This window comes from Takifugu rubripes, chromosome 14 (assembly GCF_901000725.2).
Source record: "Takifugu rubripes chromosome 14, fTakRub1.2, whole genome shotgun sequence".
Classification (NCBI taxonomy): domain Eukaryota; kingdom Metazoa; phylum Chordata; class Actinopteri; order Tetraodontiformes; family Tetraodontidae; genus Takifugu; species Takifugu rubripes.
Genome location: NC_042298.1, coordinates 3,065,577 through 3,086,291, shown reverse-complemented (window position 1 = coordinate 3,086,291; position 20,715 = coordinate 3,065,577). Strand labels below are relative to the sequence as shown.

The 20,715-nt window shown below is 43.8% G+C and overlaps 3 protein-coding genes across 6 annotated transcripts; 2 read left to right on the top strand and 1 right to left on the bottom strand.

Annotated features, from left to right (window-relative positions):
- The first annotated feature begins 2,710 nt into the window (after positions 1–2,710).
- gpr101 (G protein-coupled receptor 101) lies at positions 2,711–5,086 on the top strand. The gene has a single exon (XM_011610476.2). It carries the CDS (start codon positions 3,627–3,629, stop codon positions 4,923–4,925), a length of 1,299 nt encoding a protein of 432 aa, XP_011608778.2. The 5' UTR covers positions 2,711–3,626; the 3' UTR covers positions 4,926–5,086.
- Positions 5,087–6,164: 1,078 nt separating this feature from the next.
- Positions 6,165–15,409, bottom strand: tm9sf5 (transmembrane 9 superfamily protein member 5). 2 transcript variants are annotated; one of them, XM_003970161.3, is made up of 18 exons: positions 15,122–15,409; positions 14,741–14,808; positions 14,559–14,652; positions 14,315–14,442; positions 14,033–14,162; positions 13,802–13,929; positions 13,451–13,559; positions 12,405–12,484; positions 12,195–12,300; positions 11,852–11,902; positions 11,386–11,518; positions 11,067–11,186; positions 10,930–10,987; positions 10,175–10,334; positions 9,932–10,083; positions 9,739–9,850; positions 9,031–9,202; positions 6,165–7,091 (listed from the first exon to the last, which is right to left on the bottom strand). In XM_003970161.3, exons 1-18 carry the CDS (start codon positions 15,257–15,259, stop codon positions 7,024–7,026), a joined length of 2,007 nt encoding a protein of 668 aa, XP_003970210.1. In that variant the 5' UTR covers positions 15,260–15,409; the 3' UTR covers positions 6,165–7,023. The 2 variants fall into 2 exon arrangements, with proteins under 2 accessions (XP_003970210.1, XP_011608746.1); XM_011610444.2 differs by lacking the exon at positions 11,852–11,902.
- Positions 15,410–16,056: 647 nt separating this feature from the next.
- rbmx (RNA binding motif protein X-linked) lies at positions 16,057–20,510 on the top strand. Of its 3 annotated transcripts, none has more exons than XM_003970159.3 (10): positions 16,057–16,211; positions 16,300–16,398; positions 16,512–16,621; positions 16,744–16,850; positions 16,942–17,107; positions 17,190–17,327; positions 17,469–17,586; positions 17,700–17,828; positions 17,908–17,999; positions 18,716–19,326. In XM_003970159.3, exons 3-10 carry the CDS (start codon positions 16,513–16,515, stop codon positions 19,030–19,032), a joined length of 1,176 nt encoding a protein of 391 aa, XP_003970208.1. In that variant the 5' UTR covers positions 16,057–16,211; positions 16,300–16,398; position 16,512; the 3' UTR covers positions 19,033–19,326. The 3 variants fall into 3 exon arrangements, with proteins under 3 accessions (XP_003970208.1, XP_029702869.1, XP_029702868.1); XM_029847009.1 differs by lacking the exon at positions 18,716–19,326 and adding exons at positions 20,194–20,302; positions 20,394–20,510 and having other exon boundaries at positions 16,109–16,398; XM_029847008.1 differs by having other exon boundaries at positions 16,109–16,398.
- Positions 20,511–20,715: the final 205 nt, after the last annotated feature.

The window sequence follows — 20,715 nt, the reverse complement described above, 5'->3', positions numbered from 1 at the left end:
ACTTTTGTCTGGTGCCGCACTAAAATTTGGTAAATGCTGTCGTGAAGGAAAGCTTTTTGTGGGTCGGAACCCTTGCTAATTTTTTAATGTAGTTAAAACTCGCTATTTTTAATGGAATCAGACTTTGAGAAAGTTATAAATGTTATAAATTTGGTACAAATGGAGGTCTGGGTGGAGGTCTACTCCTCCTTTTACTGTATCATAAATACATTTTAATTACTTACTAACCAAATAAAAAATATTCACTTTCTTGGATCTTTTCCTATTTTGCTTGTTTTTAAATTGAGTCCTCGTGATTTTTAACTAAAAAGCCTAAAGAAGAATGAACACAAAGAAAAGAGGTTAGCCAACATTCCCCAGAGTTTAATTTAATCCAGTGTTAAAAATGCGGCACACAAACGAGTGAGGCTGCAAAGACAAACACAACTTCCCTGAAGTCAAAGCTTCATGGGAGAGTGATGAATTTCCACCCGAGTTCAGCCAAATAAACGTGGGATATTCCAGAATCAACCGGGGAACGGGCAGAACGGCGACCTTCAGCCCTCCAAACAGAGCGTCCGAGCGGCAGCAGCAGTGCTGGAAGGCACCACGGAGGGTGACGGCCACTCCAGCCACTCAGCCTCATCCAGCCTGCAGGAACTGTGACATTATGTTCTGTTAGAAAACAACAAACAGGAAGCTGAGCAGGAACCTCGTTTGTCCTGGATCACTTTCCATCAAAAGTCAGATGTCAACCCAGTAATCTTGGACTGGGCTGTTCCTGTTGTGTTCATGTTGGGATGTTTTGTCACCTCCAGGCCTCATCGGGAGACACATTTCAGTCCGTTTGGCAAATCAAAGTTAACATTTGTTGCGTTTTATTGTCTCCTCAATGCGTCCTCAATCTGCAACAGCTCCTCCCCCCCGTGGAGTTGAAGATCCTTATTTTTTATATTCTTTTGATTCCAGGAATTGATTTCACATTCATCACGAGGTCTTCTCTTGCTATTTCTTTTTTGATTTCATGTATGTATTTAACCGCTCTCATTCCAGGTGGAATGTAAAGGGTGCTTTCCAACATTTGCCACCTCTCTTCACATTGCAATGCTGCTTTTGCTACACACAAAAACACATTTTTGCAGGAAATAATCACCACCTCAGTTTTGTTTACCAAATCCACCCAGTTCAGTCTTTCTAGGTATCTGCTCCCTGAAATAGGGTGAGAAGGCTGAAGGAACTTTTTTGGCCTGAAAATATCTTTTTCACCAAATTTGGAATTTTAAAGCATGTTAACGTGACTTAAGTAGGGAAAACAAGAGATTTCGCTCATGCTGGCTCATGCTTCAGTTTCTAGACCCCTACAGTAGGTGTCAGTGATTGACAGTGAATGAGAGATGGGCTACAGACAGAGGAGGCGGGGGAGGGGGTTGAGGACGACCTCTGTGCTGCATGAGCAGGCTAAATAACCCACAAGGCATGCAGCAGGCTCCTCTTCTGCCTTTGAACCACAGTCTATTTAACACAAGAACACGGGGACGTCTCTCACCAGCCTTTGCCGTCGCCTCCATTTCGCTTGCGATCTAAATCTGAAACACAGGGCGCTCAAGAGTCACATCAAAGGCTTTTTTGATAGCTCAGATAGAGGAAAGACTTGAAATAAAATGACTAATTACAAGAGTTGATTAGTAGGCCATGTAAGCTACAGCCTAATTGGATTGCACAATGTAGTGCAGCTTTTGTTTTCGTTGCATATTAATCGAGTCTCTTCTTTTTTTTCTGCTTTAAAGGCCGCGCTGAAGGATGGGATGTGTATTTCCATCAGGAAAAAAGAGAAAAGGGAAGAAAAGGTGGCTTATATAAATGTGTAGATTTTCCCAGCAGGCTTTGGAATTGAACCAGGGAGATCAACGTCCTTATTTGTCCAGTCGTGTGATATTTCTCTGAAGCGCTGTGTTTAAAGTGAATCTGCATTATTCAGCCAGAGGCTAAACAATAAAACAGCTGTCGTTGGGGAGCAGATGCAGCACATTCATCTCTCCCTGCATCCAACAGAAATATCATATTGTGAACAGAATTCTGCTTAATATTTACATTTCTAGTCTTCTGTTGACTCTTGGCTTTTTCCTGACGAGGTCTCCTCAGGTGTGCTTTACCCAAAGGTCACAAAGATCCTGATTTGTACCTCCGCACCGGCACGGGGAGAACATGCAGACCTCCACACAGTGCTCTTTGCCCAGAACTCAAATACCCACTAAACTTTGGGGCATGAACTTCCTGTGAGCAATAAAGCAGGTTGAACTGTTATAAAACCAATAAATGCAAAATGAAAAGCTCAAGAAGGAAACACCTGACAGAGGTCCATGAGCATGGCTATACTCCACATTGTTTGCAGGCAAAGAATGTCAGGGTACTGTGCAATGACAATAAACACGTCTTCACTTCTCCTTACTTTAACATCCACTAAGGAGATACACACTATATTCAGAGACCCTTTATCAGGTGATCTTACCCTAATAGATCCATCCTCTCCATCAGACCTTGTCGAATAAATGGAAAATAAAACTGTTCTGGGAGCCATAACTACTCTATTGAATAACTAATGTTCATAATAAAGAAGATATAAATAATTGAATTGAATCGTTTCCACTGTAAAGTGGAAATGAGCGTTGGGAATTGGACTGAGCCACGTGTTGCAGAGACTAACAGATGGTAATTTATGCTCAACCCCGTATCTGAGATGTCCTGTCAAGAAAATAACCCAGTGATTTGTGTCTCCGAATTGCTTCCTGCGTGGTTACACAAAGTGTCAGGTCGGATTGTGAAGCGCACTTGCGCATCCACGGTGAGGAGGATGGAAACGGGTGGGAGGGGGTTCGGTGACAGGCTCCAGCGGCGGGGGAGATTTCAGCGCAGGTGTCCCTTTTCCCCCCTCTCCTCGGAGACAAGAGCCATCGCCTTAAGTCTGTTGAGGAGGAATCAGAGCTGATAAAATAATAAATGTCTGATCTGCCGTGCGAGCGGCGTTGGGAGAGACGCGGGCGTGCGGATGAGAGACCCCCGCTGGGTGAAGACACGCAGCGTATGTTAGCTGAGCCGTGAAAGCCTGCTGCCATTGACTGGATCTGAGGCTAAAATGGGAGCAAAACGATGGAAAGCGAGCGGAGGAAAGCGATCGTCCTCAAGCGGCGCCGCGCATCGCTGACGATCCGAAGGCGCGCGACGGTTCCAGCTTTGGCGGCGTTTGCCCGCGTCTGGACATTTTCAGTCGACGTTTAAACGAGGCAGCGGCACTGACAACGTAGGCAATTTACATCTTCATCCCACAGATGGGGGCTGCACGGAGAACTGGGCCTGTAGATGAGACAGGTGAGACGTTCAGGGACTGATCACAATGGACGGTTCCGAGCGTTTTTCTCAGAATGACCGACGCAGGTGCCTTAAATGAGCGACTGGAGGAAAAATATTAACTCTGACACGCAGGTTGATGGTTCCCAGTGAAACAGCAACAATGGCTGCAGAAGGGTGCCGCGCTCCGTGGAGAAAATAGCGGCCGGGTCATCTCTCCAGCCGTTCCGCTCATGACCTGACTTCAGGGAGGCCTTGTGCAGGATGTGAGGTCACCTACACGATCTGGTGTCTGACCAACAATGGCAACCACGCAGCCGCCTTACACCGGCACAAACGACACCGGCGGTGCCTGGGTGCGCTCCTCCATGGCCGACAGCGTGGTGAAGATGGTGCTCATCGCGTTCATTCTTTGCGTGTCCTTGTTTGGGAACGTGGTGGTTCTGCTGGTGTTCCAGAGGAAGCCTCAGCTCCTTCACGTGGCCAACCGCTTCGTCCTTAACCTCCTCCTGGCGGACCTGCTCCAGACCGTTTTAGTCATGCCCTTTGCCCTCGCGGCCACGGTGCCGGCCGTGTGGCCCCTGGATGCCCGGCTGTGCCAGGCCCTGGTGGTGCTCATGCACCTCTTTGCGTTCGCTGGAGTCAACACGATCATAGTCGTCTCTGTGGATCGCTACCTGGCCATCATCCACCCGCTGTCCTATCCCACCCGTATGACCCCTCACCTGGGCACCAACCTGATCATCTGCACCTGGGTTCTCAGTTTACTGCAGAGCACGCCCCCCCTCTACGGCTGGGGCACCATCGGCTTTGATCGCCATTACAACATGTGCTCGGTGGTGTGGTCGTCAAGCCTGTCCTACTCCATCATGGTGTCCACCTTCTCCTTTTGGCTGCCTGTAATAATCATGCTGGGATGTTACTGGATGGTTTTCCGAGCAGCCCGGAGGCAGAACGCTCTGGTGCACCCGATACAGGCACAATCCTACTCCCAGCCCGCCCCACAGGAGTTCCAGGGCCCGAGCGTCGCACAGCCTCAGCAGGCCAGTTCACCCGATGGCCCTTACTCGGCCACGGGGTACCCGGTCAGAGTTCGGCACAGACGTTTCCACTACCACTGCAAGGCAGCACGTGTAGTGTTTGTCATCATGGCATCGTACATTCTCAGCATGGGGCCTTACAGCATCCTGAATACTGTATCTATGAGCGCCAGGACGGCTGTTCCACCCTGGCTGTCCTCCCTGGCTCTTGTGCTCTTCTTCATGCAGTGCTGCCTCCACCCTTATATCTACGGTTACATGCATCGGAGCGTGAGGAAGGAGTTCCTGGCTTTACTCTGCAGCTTATTCTGCAAACAAGGTCACCCCAGCCAGAGCTCGGCGGTGGAGAGCTGCTTCACGAAGACGGAGGGGCGCCCGGGCGCCCACTCCCACCTGCCCAGCACCGCTGCTCGAGTCTTCCCCCTGCGGACCTGGGAGGAGTGCACCACGTCCTCCTCTCCCACCTGCGAGAGGAAGTCGAGGGACAGCCGCAAGGAGACCACGTCCACCAGCATCAGCTCTGAGAGGGAGATCACGGTGCACAGCAAACAGAGCACATGACCGCGGCGGGGGCGCCTTGATCTGATGGAGTGATGTTACCTTTCTGATCACGTATCTCAAGTGTCAAAAAGTTGTCCTCAGTCTGAAAATACATATATAATACATATATGGTGTTGCTCTCTCTCTATATATATATATGATTTGCAGTCAGTGTACAGAAATTAAGGACAGTATGTAAAGTCAGACAGGCCTTTAAAGCTGCCGTTAGCATTATAATGTATGCAACTGTTGCATTAGCTAGTGTTGTGTAAAAAGAACACAAAGGGGTCAGAGTTGGGATCACTGCTGGAATCTACAAACTCTATATGTAATTTTGTTGTGTTGCATTTGACCCGCCCCCACCCGGGGGAGGGAGATGTACAGTACAGCCCTCTCGTGGGCAGGTGAACTTTACCGTGCAGCCTTTGAACTCAGGATACGCTCTCGAAGGGGACAAAAGTAGTGCCGAAGTATTCCTGTAGACTGTTTCTTGTTGGTCTGGTCTCAAAGCATGAAGATGGTTTAAAAAAAAAAAAGACAGTTCAAGCAAGCTTGGGCTTCGTTCCTCTCTTGAAATGTATATTCAGTATTTGTTGACTAGTGTCAGACCGAGTAAGCACAGTATGACTAAAATAAATTGTTGAGTCTATTAGTCTTGCATAACTTGCACCATGTTTTATGTAAGATGCCTACAGTGAAAAAGCAGCTCATCATAAATGTATGGAGAATTGTACAAAAGAAAGTGAATATTAGCAGGAGAAACTGCTCTTTTAAGCCGTTCAGGGATGCAGATTACGTGATTTATCCAAGTGAGGACCAATTCAATTAAGTGGGTATTTCTTGATACCGTTGCCACATTGTGTGCATCATTTAAAAAGTGAGCATCGTCACTGTGCGATATCAGGAAGCGCCTGAAGGAACAAAATAGACCAGAGTTTGGACAAAGGGTCAGATGGGTCGTACTAGATTCGAGAAGACAATCAAACGTGTGTGTTTGTGCACTGTGGAGGACAGAGAGGCGCACAGGTGAAGAAATGTGCGACCGAGACCGCTGAAGTGATGGCCCGAACTGTTCGACGACGCATTTTATATTATTTCTCCTCAATTGTTACAGGTTGTCCGTTCAATAAAATGTTGTAATAACCGTGTTCAGCAAATTTGTCTTTTAAAAACAATTTAAAAAAGGAGGCCGTCGCCGCGGTATCCGAGGGAGAAATGGCGGCTCGGCCCGAGTGGTGGCAGAAATAGAAGCCCCTCGCGTAGAATTAACAACATTTATTTGAAAAAAGTGTTATCACCTTGGGCGATGACTCCACACTGCTTTAGGCACAACGCAGCAGTGTTTAATGTAGTCAGCAACAACTGAGAGTTATGATATATGAGGAAACACATTTTTAAGAAGAAAGATCACAGACTGTAAAGATAGAACATACATCAATCATCAGACGGGTCATCCTTCATGTGCAACATACTGCACTCCTCTTCACTGGCGGGTGCTTCTCTCTCCCATGGATGCTAATTTTTAATCTAACTATGGAATATAAAAGCATAGAAGAACCGGCAACTAGCGCTTCAGCTACTTCCTGAACTACAATACAGGTGACATCTATGGGTTGATATAACCGATTGTAATCTTGGAGGGTAAATTAAGCGACCTACGGCATCTTTCATAATTATGACAGCCTTCACGTTGCGCTCTCTCACTCATGCTCCTTTACATATTATGTACACACATTTTCTCCCCGTCGTTAAATGATGAAAAAAACCCATAAATGATTACAAAAGCAAAATACATAACATTTTACCCTCTTAAGGAAAAAAGAACCGCAAACATTTGAGGCCTTACTAGCTCACCAAAAACTGCTTACTACGGTACCCATATAATTGAACCCCATGCTGATTCAGAAAACTGGTCACTGATGAACAGAGAATCATTGTATTTTTTTTTAAGGAAAACAAAACAAAACAGCAAGGTAGGTTTAAAGCATACGAGAGGACGGGCTCTGCTCTTCGGCTCTTTCAATGCCAGGGAATGGCTACAGTTCAGACCTGTTAATCTCTCACCAGCACTGAGGAAGTCAGTACTGCTTCAGCAACGAGTCAGTCTTTCCACGGGCCTCTAGTCCACCTTCACCACACTGTAGATTTTATTTACAAACCAGAAGCAGGCGAAAAATCCAATTGTTCCTAGAAAAAGAAGCAAGATTAGTGAGAAACTGACGTGAGGGAGGAGCGCAGACAGTTGCAGACAGTAGCAAAACACTCCTACAACTAACGACTTGGATATAGACTTTTTGACAACATAAACCAAGCCTGCGGTTTATCACAGGATATTATTCTCCACTGCTAAAAAGCCAGATTGGTCAAAATCCTGGATGAGTTCAGCCGGATCTTATCGAAGCGCTTCACTGAGGTCACGGAGCCAAATCCTGAATTAAACCGAGATAAAAAAGTGGCGATGAAATGAAAAAGACGGGAAATGGAGTACATAAAATGGTGGATGAGAGAGATTAGGATTATTTAGATCACCACTGGAAGCAAGGAGGGAAACTGATCATCTCCTCCTTGAATCCCTGGATTATCTTTATCATTTCCTGGCTACTGACAGCCCTGACTTAAGATAGTGTCAAGCAGTGCTGCAGGCTAACTTTTATCTGGCCTAAGAGCGTCATAACAGCAGGGAAAATGTCACCAACTGACATCATGGTGAGAAGTAGAACTCCTGGGCGACATAAGAACTAGCCTGCTAGCATATGTTGTACATTATCCTTTTTCCTCCACACTCCTCTAGCCTGAGTGGGTGTGCAGCAGCGCACAAGACACGAGTGCTGTTACCATGCCGACATGTGTCAGTCTCTTAACAGAGACAAAAGAGGCACTGCAAGGTTTTTCTCATCGGAGCACGGTGATAAAGTGCGGTGGACTTGGTCATCCATCGCCGCACGCAGCTAAATAATAAAACTAGAGAAAATGCCCAGAACACACACAGGCTAATTTATTAAGGGCTTTAAATAATAAAATCTATTTTATCATGATTTTTTAGGGCTATGTTCTGTTTTACATTGGGCCAAACCATTGCTCTTTATAAAACATAACCCTAAAAGAAAAGATCAAACAGACACTTAAGGCCAAAGAACCTGTATGAACAGCTTTTGATTTAAATGTTTTGTGCAATCACGCCAAAATAAGGAGCGCCGTAATCAAATGCCAGTGTTAAAGTGGTTTGCTTTGCTTTGGTGTTGCCCTTGGCTACGGAGCGGCCGGCCTCCTGGCCTCGTTCAGGATACTCTCTCTTTAGGTGATTGAACAGGTCTGTTCAGTTCTTCAATGAAGATGATGACGAACTATCACAGTCAACAGCCGTAATCACTATCATATAATAATACAACTAATAAAATATATCACACAATGTTGTTGACCAATAAAAATGAGACAGCAATATAAGTTCGTTGACGACGGTATTTCATCCTGATTTTTGCTGATGAAAGCAACACTGGATGTGTTGCCGTCCGGAGTGTGAAATGCGTCTGTGCAAATGTTGCGAATGACCATCTTAAGTGCTTTGTTGTTTGGGGAAAAGCCCAACCAATTCCCTACAATTCAGGTAGAGTCTGCTGCGGGAAGGTTGCCAAGACATCCACGGAACTGCCCGTAATTCCCTATGATTGGTTGCTTAAGCACACATGAACCCACATGAACTAGAACTACAACATATAGAACTGACCCTATAGGCGATTCTATGATGTCTCCGCTTTGTCAGATCACCAACACGTTCTAATTATTTACAGTCTGATACCGTCATGTTTCATTAGAGTTCCACAAAGGAACATTGTGAGTAGAAGCTCTACAACTGCATCTGACTGATCTGTGCTTTCAGTCATTAAATGTCAGCTTGAGGTCAACTTTTTTTTCTTGCCACTGTCAACAGGAACAGGATTGAATTCCTGAATGAATAATGACAGTTGTGATCTTGCACTACAGACAATGAGAACAGCAAATATCACCGTACACACCCTGGTGTGTTCACACACCTCATGCTGTGTAGAAATAACACACAGGCTCTCCTGGACAGAAAAGAGGCGAGAAATGGTTCTATATTTTTGAAAAGAGTCCCAAAATAGCTCACCTGTGAACAGGAAAAAGATGAGGACCATAATCATAGTGTAGCCAAAGTAGAGGATGGTGCTAGCAGCTCCCACGATTTGTAGCTTAGAGAAGAAGTAATGCACGCCGTAGATGAACAGATAGACTGCTGTGAAGCCGCTGGTCAGGAAGGAACGCCACCACCAGTGATAATCCTGGAGGCAGATTAAAACCTGTTAGAATCTATGTATGCACACTGAAACTGGGGAAATAAACACATATCACAATTAGGGGTGTGCCAAAATTCTTGACCAAATCTAGTTTAACGGCAGAGAGAGAAGGAAGGTAAGCACACACCCAACCAGAGGCAGCTCAACACAACTTGTTGGTCAAGAATACTAACAGAGCCAGTTCACGCCTATACAACAACAGAGACAGGTAAATATAACATACGGGTAACCTGGGCACTTCCAGACTTGTTTGTCCACATATTTGAACTGAGATGTAGAGATACATCATATACCGCCACCAGGGTCTTAACAACAAGGTACATTCACAGAAAGTCCCATTACAACGTGTATAAGAGCTGTGTCATCACAACATCCTGTTTCAGCCACGTTGTTTCCATGATAAAGGCCAGAAAATAAAGGCTTTGGGTGGCTACCTTTTCTTTACTTTCTTTTACTCAAGGAAGAACAATCAGAGAAAGCAAATTCATTTTGGAATGTGCATGGGAAGAACAATAAAATACCTCTGCACACAAGTGGAAGTAGCAGAGCAGAATTGTTGCCTCCGAGCAGGTGATGACCAAAATAATGAAAACCAAAAAGAGGAAGCCGAACATGTAGTACATCTGGTGAGACCTGCAATACGAAGGGCAAAACGTGAGAGGCGCACACAGAAACGTGACTTACAGACTGTTCAAGAAAGACAATTTTCCTTACCAGATACTGTTGAGAATAAAGAAGAGCTGGATGAAGATACAGCCAAAAGGCAAAATTCCACCCATAACAATTCCAGGAATAGGCTTTGTGAAGAAAGACTGCTCAGGAATCTGGCGAGGGATCTGGTTTGTCCTCACTGGTTGTTCAATCGCCTACAAATAAGCCAAAAGTGCATAGATGTTAACCCGCTACATAGTTAGCTTCAGTTTTTCATGGGGGAAAACAGTGGGAGGCATGACTTACAGCTTTTTTGAATCCAAAATAGGCACCGACAAAGGTGAGTGGCACAGAGATTCCAAACCACAGAGCTAAAATGGCCACCAGAGTGCCAAAGGGGATAGCTGCAGATGAACCCTCGACCCAGAGTATCAGGTTCATCAGGAAGAAATCAGCAAAAACGATACTAAGGCACAAAGCAGGAAGTAACAATACATGTCAGATGGATAAATGCTGGGAGGAAATAAAAGCATATGTGCATCATGGGTTACTCCTGGGAAACACGGTGGGCAGATTATATTAGCTCTGGTAACATATCCTGAGAAAGACACTGCTTTTCTTTAGTCATCGGAGACAGTCAGGAATTTTAATTTGTTACACTACCCACAGGGGAAGAGCACTTCCCATAATTCCAAATTAAGCCTAGTTGTTCCCCAGAAACCCTTTCAAAATAAGACTTTTTTAAATTAACAACAGCATTTGAGAGAAAACACAAATACAAGCCAAGATTACCTAGTATTTATTCAACCCACACAGTCTCATTCATTCATTTAACTATGGTTCATTTAAACAGCTTTAAAAGTGAATTGCCTTTAACTGTCAACGCTTCACACAGTCTATAAATATTTGTGCAAGTACGCAGCAGCTTGTGACAGTCGAAACTGTTTAGCTTGCAACGACAGGTGCTGACTGGATACCGGATGACTACTACCCAATAAAAACGAGAACATGCACAGATGATCACTTCTCACCCAGGGTGTTAAGACAGGAAGCTAACTCACCCAGGGCAGAGCAGAGCTGTCAGCAACACGTTGGTCTTCCACTTTTCACCCCCGAAAGCTGACGAGAATCACAAACACTGTCAACAACAACTCCTAACACCGCCGAAAATGAAATACATTTCTATAATATGGCTCACTTTTGTACAGGCGAGCGGAGACGTAGCCGGCGGGCGTGCCCAGCAGGACCCAGAGGACCACAGCACAAGTCATGAGAGCCCCTCTGTTGGCCGGGGACAGGAAACCCAGGCAGGCCAGGACTATAGTAGAAAGATTATCAATGCATTTATTCACACAGATGGCATTCCATTACACAGCTACTGTAAACATGCAAATTACAGGACTCCTTTCAGCAGGCTGAAGACATAAACCCCCCCTTGACAGTGTTGAAATTCTACTAGAATTTTTCTATCGTGGGCTGTCCCGACAGAAGACCAATGAATGTGAAAACGCGCTCACAGAGTGTGATGAATGTCATGATGAAGATCTGCGTGCCCTGTCCCAGGAACACTGACAGCAACATGCCCTTCCTGGGGGGTCGGAACACATCACCGTGCACTTGCTTCCATCCCGACTCTTCCTGTGCATCCTCCTGGGGAGGAGCAAACCCAAGAAAAGATCAACACCACTAAAGATGCGCTCTGTGCTACAGAGGTTAAGGTGAACCAACCACCAGCCACAAACAGTCACGTCAAGCTTCGCAGGAAAGAAAAATATGGTGAAGACCTGCGCACAGGCAGCAAAATATAGAGCGAGTCTCCTGATTGGAAGAAATATTAAAACGTCTTGAAAGATTCACATTAATAAAACAACTGCACCAGATTTTTCTCTTCTTTTCCAATGTGATTCTCTGCTGAAATTAAACACCCAAACACCCCGTTTAATCATCATAAAAGTTCTTGGAAATGGCTTTCACCAAGCTTACATAGGGTAGAAAGGATTTTCTCTCATCCGATGAAAACTTTATCAAGTCTGCCTGTGAAATGTAACAAAATATTTATAATTTTGAGTGGTTGCTGGCCCAATGTTGGAGGTTGCTATCACACTATATAATCATTCTACACTTTTGCCAGTTCCAATCTACTACAATCAGGCAAAACCCCTAATTTAATAAGTTACTGTCAGGCATTCAGCTGAAATCCAATAATTTCATCATCATATTGGGATAAGAAAAAAATTTGTGTCAAGTCACAAAAACAAAAGAGTCATTTTGAAAGATGAAGGGAAAAATAGATCAATAGTTTATTGACAGATGATAAAACCCATACCTGGTCCACCTGGTTGTATCTGGCGATGTCCTTGTGTAAGGTTCTCAGCATGATCATCGCAACCATCCCAGACAGGAAGAGAACGATGACTAAGGAGTTCATGATGCTGCACAGAACACGCAGGTGCCATAGTATCAGTCAGCAACATCAACACCAGTGTGACAACTCCAACAACTGTTCATGTTATGGAGAAATAAAATCACTCCATACCTAAACCACTGAATGTTGGTGTGAGGCATGGAGACGAGGATGTAGTCCCATCTAGAGGCCCACTTGATGGAATTGTCCTCCTGCAAAGGAAAAAGGTGTCTGAGAGGATGACGTACATATAAACTGTTCTTTTAATGATGAGGCTGGGACAGAACATACAAGCAGCTCTATATAAAATTATTAGCACTATATGGACAAAAGTATCTGGACACCTAACCATTATCCCAACGGGGACTCTTGTACTTTAGTATTTCTGTGAGAACTTGTACCCGGTCATTCTGAAAGCAGTGATGAGGTCAGACACTGATGTTGGCCTTGAAGACCTGGCATATTATCTCTATTAGTACACCCCAAAGGTAATCACTGGGGTTAAGGACAAAGTTCTGTGCAAGCCAGACAAGTTTTTCCACACCAAACTCCTCCACACACTTCTTTCCTTAACTGAACAGTTGTTTTTGGTATGTGGGGTAGGGCATTACCAGTCCGCCAATGAAAAACAACCCAGTAACTTCAGCCCTCCTCTAAACCGCACAATCACCTGAATGCAGTCGGACACATAATCTTCACCACGTTCAGACTGACTAACAGATAAGAAGAGTGATTCCTCAGTACCCACAGCATGTTGCCCTGCTCCACAGTCTGGCGCCTGACGTCAGACTCCACGATATAAAGCTCGCTTGCAGCTGTTCGGCCATGCAGATTTGTTCTGCGGCAGGCATTAAAGCTAGTGGAAGTTTGGAACACTTCAGCTATGGAATCAGAAGGTTTTTTACATGGTTTTTTACTTTGGTGGAGGTTTTTGTTCTTAGGTGCTTCTACTTTCTATTATCACTTACAGTTGACCAGGGAACTTCCTATAGCAGAGGAAGCATCATATTTCAGGCTAAACTCTTTTTCATCGCAAAAAATTTGCAAATGAAGATTTGCATGAATTCATACATCTGTGGCAAGTGGTCAGAATAAAAGAATGAAAAGTAAATTGCAGGACTGGCGTAATGCTTTTGCCCAAATAGTGGATATTACATTATAATTGTTTGGAGTCTTACCGAAAATGTGACAGAGTAGGTGTAAAGTATGGACACATCATTATCAAAATCGACAGGGACCTCCATCGGTGGACCTTCACAGGTTGGGTTGGTTTGATCTGTATTGATGCTATTGTATCAAACAAAAAGTACAGATTATTCATTGATCTATACATGATTTTTGGCTGTTGCAGCCAAACTCCCCATATAACTCTGAGTATTGTTACCGTGTGAGCCCGGGCTTACGGCTTCACCTCACAGATCCAACTGTGTTCCCATATTTAAATAGAAATGTAACTCTTTATTTATACAGGGGTTAATTTCCCTTGCGCGAACATTGTCGGTTTGTGTCAACATAGCAACCACGTTTACCTTTTCGGCTCCAGAGTTGCAGCAACTAGCCGAGCTCCTCTCCACCCTTCTGCTGCTCCACTGTGATAAGTGATCTTGATATCGACGTGGTTGAACACATAGAATGTGTTCTTCTTGTTGAACTCAGACTGTGAACAAGAGGGTGTCAATTAGCCTCACTAAGAGTTCTGCAGTCATCAGCAAAAGCAAACTGAACAAATAAAAATAGAAATGATTTAAATTGCAACTGACATTGATGACACAAGCATCTTTAGCTCTGCCATCCATGGTAACAAGACAGCCGATGGGAAAACCGGGGTTACAGTATTTCTGACCGTCTTCCACATCATAGCACCAAGTCACAGGCATATTGTCAATGATCCTAAAAAACAAAAGATAATTGACTTACTCAATGAACGAACACATTAGGCCTCATTGATTACTGTTTTTAATCTTTAAAACAAAGCATCCAATATTTACAATATTGCAAAATGTAACAACTAATTCTATTTAGGCTGATAACTTGATACTGACCAGTGGTGCTGGTAATTCAGCTGCATTCCCATCTTGAGAAAGTCCAGCTTGGCCATGTCCTGCCTGGCACCCTTTTTGTAGGTTTTTGTGCATACTTTCTTGCATTTGAAATCTTCATTGAATTTGAACTGTAAGACAAAAAAAAATGAATCACAATAAGCAAAGAAGTTACGTTGTATATGGATTTAAGGCGAGAAGGCAGCATAAATACTAGACAGAGATGGCTTTTTATTGGTTGCCCAACCTTGTAAGGTGAAGACTCAATACGTTCGCCGAACAGCACCTGACCAAGGTTTTCAGAAGGCCTTCTTTCCTTAGTGTCTTGGCAAAAGTCAAACCTGAAACATACATAGTTGTGATCGCAGGTGGAAGAGACACCGAAACACGAAGCGTATAACTGGACTGCGAATACTAAATATGACTTACACATCGTATTCATAAGGCAGGACTGACTCCACGGAATCCAGCCGGTTGACAAACAGCTCTATCTCCGACTACAAATAGAAGAGTTTTAATCTCCAAACGCTCGACTGCGCAGCAGTGAGACTATGAATGTCAATTAATGCATATCATTTAAAAATTGTGAGTAGAAAGCTACATAGTCTATAACAGTAGATGTAATAGAACGCTATTAACAGTCTATCAAAATCTTGTGCCAGTGCTAGTGCTCCAGGTAATAGCCGGCGCCGAAGGGAAAGCTAGCTAGCAAGCTTTGGGAAGGCTATGAATTTAAATCCGTATGCCACTTCCAAAAATCTGATTTAACGTGGCGGCTGAAACCTTTTTGGATATTTGATTTATTCTCACCTGGCAATCTTCTCCAGCGCTGCTTTCATCGCAAAAACTCACTGGGGCCAAACCCGGAAGATAAAACGCTGTACACGAATGGAAATACGAGACTAACGAATAAAAACACACAAAACTGATGTGTATCCGCCTCTTCATTTTAACACTAATGGGTTCTAAGAAAACCTAATATTCCACCTAAACGATGATAACTTTAATTTTATGCCCACTGTACACAGACCCTTCCTCTTCAGGACGCGGTGGCTTAGCTAAACAGACTGACGTTGTGCTGTCAGGCAAATGCGGAAACAATAAACCTGACACCGGAAACCATTCATTTTTACCATCAAAATAAATTACCGTGTCAATTATTTCATGTGATTTCTTGTAGCTATGTGATAATATTGCATGGAGATACATAAATACAACTTTTATAGAAAATATTTGTATCCAATTTATTACAAATATTGCACTTTTAATAATAAAATAACATATACTTTTATGTTGAAAGAACAAGAAAACCGAAAACGTCATTCTTATGGCTGGTTCTACGACGGTGAGAGAAACGCTCATTTAAAGTAAGCTTATTCTTCACAATTAACTTTTGTGTTGGATATGTTCAAATGTCTGATTTACAAACTATGATGAAGAGATGTGCGGAATTGAGATAAAAAGATGAAGACAATTATGCTACGTCAGATCAAAAAATGTCTGCTTAGAAAAACAAGTACACAGCCTGCTGTTTGGGAGTAGTACTGCAAACAACTGTCACAAATTCCAAAACCTTAATACAAAGTTGACCAAAGTCTGACCCACGTTAATATTGTTGTTTTCGTGGCATAGCTTAGTCGTGATCGAGACAAAGACTAAACTGTTTAAGATTTTTCTCGTCCGCTGAAAGAATATTGGCGATTTTACTGACTGTTCTGAGATCTGAATGAGAAGTGTAGAGCGATTCACAGTCTGAACACCAGGTGGCAGTGTTACAATTTTGGACAACCTTTCTAACCGGATATAGACAAGGAAGAAGGCGACCAGCAGCAAAAAACAGTAAGCGTTGTTCAAACGGCGCTGCTGTTAGCTTACGCAAATCTTGGCTACATTCATCGTGGTAACTGTCTGCTTTCGTTTCTCATCATAATCATAACTGTCTCGACTTATGTGTTGTTTTTTGAAAGAAAGTTCTTATCACCTACTAGTTGCACGAGCATTGTCTAGCGAGCTAGCAAGCTACACCCATTGGCAAATTTATCGCCATTTTGCTCCTTGAACGGCGCGAATCCTTCTTCAACTGCAAGGTAAAACCAAGGGTGATTTGGTGTTAAATTGCGATATTAATTTGGCAGTTAATGTCTAACAAAGGCAAAAGACCTTTTTATTGCAGTTTGTGACGTAGTTATTTTTGTTTTAGCATGGCAGAGGCAGACCGACCAGGGAAGCTCTTCATTGGTGGGCTGAACACTGAAACTACCGAAAAGGCCCTGGAGCAGTTCTTTAGCAAATATGGAAGAATTGCTGAAGGTACGATGGAAACTCTCCAATTTTAGCCTTTTAGTTAACAGGATTTTTATGTAGTTACAGAACGTTTTCACGTTTGTCTCGGGTTGTGATTTTAAATGTGAAAATTTCCTTTTTGTTACCAGTTCTATTGATGAAAGACCGTGAAACAAACAAGTCAAGAGGCTTTGCTTTTGTTACATTTGAGAGTCCAAGCGATGCAAAGGATGCAGCCCGAGAGATGAACGGAAAGGTTGAGCACACTTTTCTAGCAATATGCATCATAGTGAAATCTGATTCTACCATTCCACCTCTGATTATAACCATCAATCTTTGTGCCATAGTCACTTGATGGTAAAAATATCAAAGTGGAACAAGCAACAAAGCCTCAGTTTGAGAGCGGCGGCAGGCGAGGACCCCCACCGATGCACTCCCGCAGTCGGGGAGCACCGAGAGGCATGCGAGGTTCTCGTGGTGGTCCGGGTGGTATGAGGGGCCCACCACCAAGAGGTAGGTTCATTGAGCTTTTAAAATAATAGGATATGTGTTTATTGTTGTTTGTAATATCTTGTTTTTTTGGTTTTTTTTATAGATTATTACGATTCTGAGAGTGGAGACTCCTTTAAAGGGATGTCTTCTAGAGGCCCCCCTCCAATGAAGAGAGGACCCCCAGTTCGCAATGGAGGCCCTCCTCCCAAGCGGCCTGCTCCTTCTGGTCCTATGAGTAGACGTGAGTGTCTAAAAGAAGATGAATTTCAAGATAATGAGAAATAGTTGCCCCAATAAAAATACCACACTTCAAAGTACTTGAGGCAATTTGTAGTAAAGTTATTAGAAGTTAATGTGGCTGTTATTGTTTTGTGAATTCCAGCCCCGATGTCAAGAGAGAGGGATTCATACGGCCCACCTCCTCCTCGCAGAGACTCCATGATGTCCAGGAGAGATGATTACCCGTCACCAAGAGATGACCACTATAACACCAAGGACAGGTACGATTTAGGAATTTATGTGCAGTTTTCTGCTTATTAAAAAACACTTAAAATGCTGATGTTAGACTACAGCTGTTATTAAGCTATTTTTCCTTTCATGTGAAATTTCACAGCTACTCCAGTCGGGACTTTAATTCCAGAGACTCCAGGGACTATGGCCCTCCCCCTAGAGATTATTCATACAGAGATTACCCCAATTCTGGTTCTCGAGATGACTATGGGTCCATGTCAAGAGGATACGGGTATGTGGGAAGGCTCATGCGCACTTTACAATTTGATCATAATCTGGTCAACAACTAAAGGCTTGGTCATATCACCTAGCGACCGTGATGGCTACGGTGGAGGTCGGGAACCCAGAGGCTATATGGATCGTCCGAGTGGTGGCTCGTATCGAGACTCTTACGATGGTTACGGTAAGATATGATTACACTGGTGTACCACAAAGAAGAGCTGTATAAAAATCACAGAGATCACAGCACTGAGTCCTACAATCTCCAGTCACAAGATGCTGCAGCTCCTTGCTCAATCCAGAGGAAATGCTTCAAACGGCCCATTTAAAGTTTGCCTAATCAGGGAACGTTTCATAGTTTCATGTGTTCACTCTGAATTGGCATCACCTCTGAATCAAGAAACCTTTAAAAGGTAACATTCATTTCTAGTCAAACAAACCGGTGCTGGCGGCTCAGAAGTAGCGTCAACAGTTTGCAAACGTAAGGAACGGCCAAAATCCATGGAAGCACCCGTTGACCCAGTCTGTACATGTTGCCTATGAAAACACTCCCTCAAGGAGTAGATTTTTAATCCTTCAAGACAACCCTGAAAAGCCTCGTCCTCACCTGCAGTTCTAACTCTTGGAGCTCTAAAAGGAAAATGGCTGCACAAATGAATGGCATGCTGAAATCTGCTACGATGCACTTGTGTTCCGTGTACGTGGACATTTTGCTCACAGTGTCAACTAAATGTCGAGTTAGGTCTTTAATTGAGTATGTGATTGGACATTAAATGCATCCGCCATTTAAATTCATTTCTGACGGAATAAATTCTATTGGCAAAAAAAACTGAGCACTTGATGGTGCAAGAAATTGTATAAATTGAACCTTTCCAATTACCTGACCCATTGACCCTGCAGGTAACTCACGCAGCGCCCCTCCTTCACGGGGCCCCCCACCATCCTATGGTGGGGGCAGTGGAAGCGGTCGTTATGATGACTATGGTGGCAGTTCCCGGGATGGCTATGGCAGTCGTGACAGTTACCCCAGCAGTCGGAGTGACCCATATCCACCTAGCCGTGGCGAGCGTATGGGCAGGCAAGAAAGGGGCCCGGCTCCTCCTGTGGAAAGGGGTTACCCTCCTCGTGATTCATACAACAGCTCAAGTCGTGGAGGGCCACGAGGTGGCCGCGGTGGTGGCCGACCTGATAGAGGAATGGGTCGCAACAGATACTGAACTGGACTTGGGGATCTCATTAAGCTTTAATCTGAGTTAGTTTTTCGTGCACAATTCACAGTTGGGTTTTTTTTTTTTTTGAAGACAAGACAACCTATGAAATGGAATATATCCCTTAGCATTGCAGCTTAACTCTCCCAGTTTTTTATGTGTACATTTTTTAAGTCGTTCATTTCTCTTGCTCATGTAACAGTACAGTTACCAAGTGAGTGTTAGTTTTTGTACTTTTCAATGCTGCCATGGCGTTTTGAGTGTGGCTTTCCTACTCTAAATAAAGCTTTTAGTTGTACCTTGCTCACTGCTCGTCCATCTCCGCCCAAAAAAAGCCAAGGAACGTGATTTTCTGTAAGGCTTGACTGAGTCTACCCAAACTTCAGGTAGCTGAGGAACATGGGTTCATTCTTACGTGTGCCGCAACAGGACCGAATTCTTTCAAGAGTTAGGCAAATGTCACTGTCAGAATGTTCCAATGTAGTTTCCTTGGAAACGGACCCATCACCATAGAGCCACATGATGGCATGCAACGACAATACCAAAGGCAGCAACCAAATGCAACTCTACTGGTAGTCAACAGCTGGTAAGCAAAGCAAACCTCTTTGTTTCTCACCTGTAAATGAGTTTCTCACTGTGCTGTATTGCAGTCTCCCCTCAAGTGCGAGGGGGTAAAATCCAAGACCACTTTGGCCTCTGAGGACAAAACAAAGAATCGACCCAATGCGCCCGATTCGCCGATTCAGTTTTCATCGTCAAAAAGTTGTGACGCGCAGCAACATCCCGACAAACGTCATCTTTTCTCAGCAAGCAGAGCATCAAGTTGAGCTCTCAAAGTGATCTTCTCTTGCCTAACCACTCCAAAATACCACTAAAACAATTGGCACGTACACTTTACAAGTAAAGACGAACTTTAACTTTTTAACGCAACGCATTCTAACAAGTGTTTGAATTAGGAACCATTTAAGTATTGTCCCAAAAAGCCTTCTACGAGCATGCTAAATCCATCAACGGAAACCCGCAGGAACAACACCCTGTCTGCCTAACTGGACGCAATCACTAACGCAAAGTCACAGCGAGGACCATGGACTCTTAATTCCTGTTGTTTATTTACACGTGTATACATAATTGAGAAAACGGCACAATGTTGATATGTTGTTGTAATTGCAGGATGACCAATCTAAGGCAAACGGCCTTGCAATTTTCCTGAAACGTTACCAAGATGTTGGGAGCAGCAAACCCTGATGAACCCAGGCAGGTCCTAAGTGTATTATTCCAGGTAAATATTGAATTACGATTGATGTGAAATTTTAAGATGTTGATGACCATCTAGTGTAGGTGCCTGAATGTTTTCTTCTCTGGTCTTTCAGCTGGTGGGAAATGCCTCTGCAGAGCGATGTCGAAAGCGGGAAGGTTTTTCCAAGGATTTATTTTTTTTAAACTTTTTTAAATTCCTTAGCTTTTTTCAAATAAAGACTTACAAAGAGAATTGTCCTGGTTGTATCACTAAAAAAAATCACATCACACACTCAAAATCCTATAAGATCTGTGAGAAAGACTTATGGAAAGGGCCACCCACACCAATTAGATTGCTCTATAGTATCCATCACTATTCAATTGAGCGTGTCATGACGTCACCTAGATCATTTAATTTCAAAATGCATGTGTTAAAACAAGTTACTCGTGTTGCAG

Excerpts from the sequence above, each read along its gene's own strand:
- gpr101 (XM_011610476.2), top strand. The coding sequence starts at position 3,627 with ATGGCAACCACGCAGCCGCCTTACACCGGCACAAACGACACCGGCGGT.
- tm9sf5 (XM_003970161.3), bottom strand. The coding sequence starts at position 15,259 with ATGAAGAGGCGGATACACATCAGTTTTGTGTGTTTTTATTCGTTAGTC. Across the intron at positions 14,653-14,740 it reads CTGCCTTATGAATACGATGT|GTTTGACTTTTGCCAAGACA; the intron begins GTAAGTCATATT and ends TGTATGTTTCAG. Across the intron at positions 12,301-12,404 it reads ACCAACATTCAGTGGTTTAG|CATCATGAACTCCTTAGTCA; the intron begins GTATGGAGTGAT and ends TGTTCTGTGCAG.
- rbmx (XM_003970159.3), top strand. The coding sequence starts at position 16,513 with ATGGCAGAGGCAGACCGACCAGGGAAGCTCTTCATTGGTGGGCTGAAC. Across the intron at positions 16,851-16,941 it reads CCCGAGAGATGAACGGAAAG|TCACTTGATGGTAAAAATAT; the intron begins GTTGAGCACACT and ends TTTGTGCCATAG. Across the intron at positions 17,108-17,189 it reads GAGGGGCCCACCACCAAGAG|ATTATTACGATTCTGAGAGT; the intron begins GTAGGTTCATTG and ends TTTTTTTTATAG.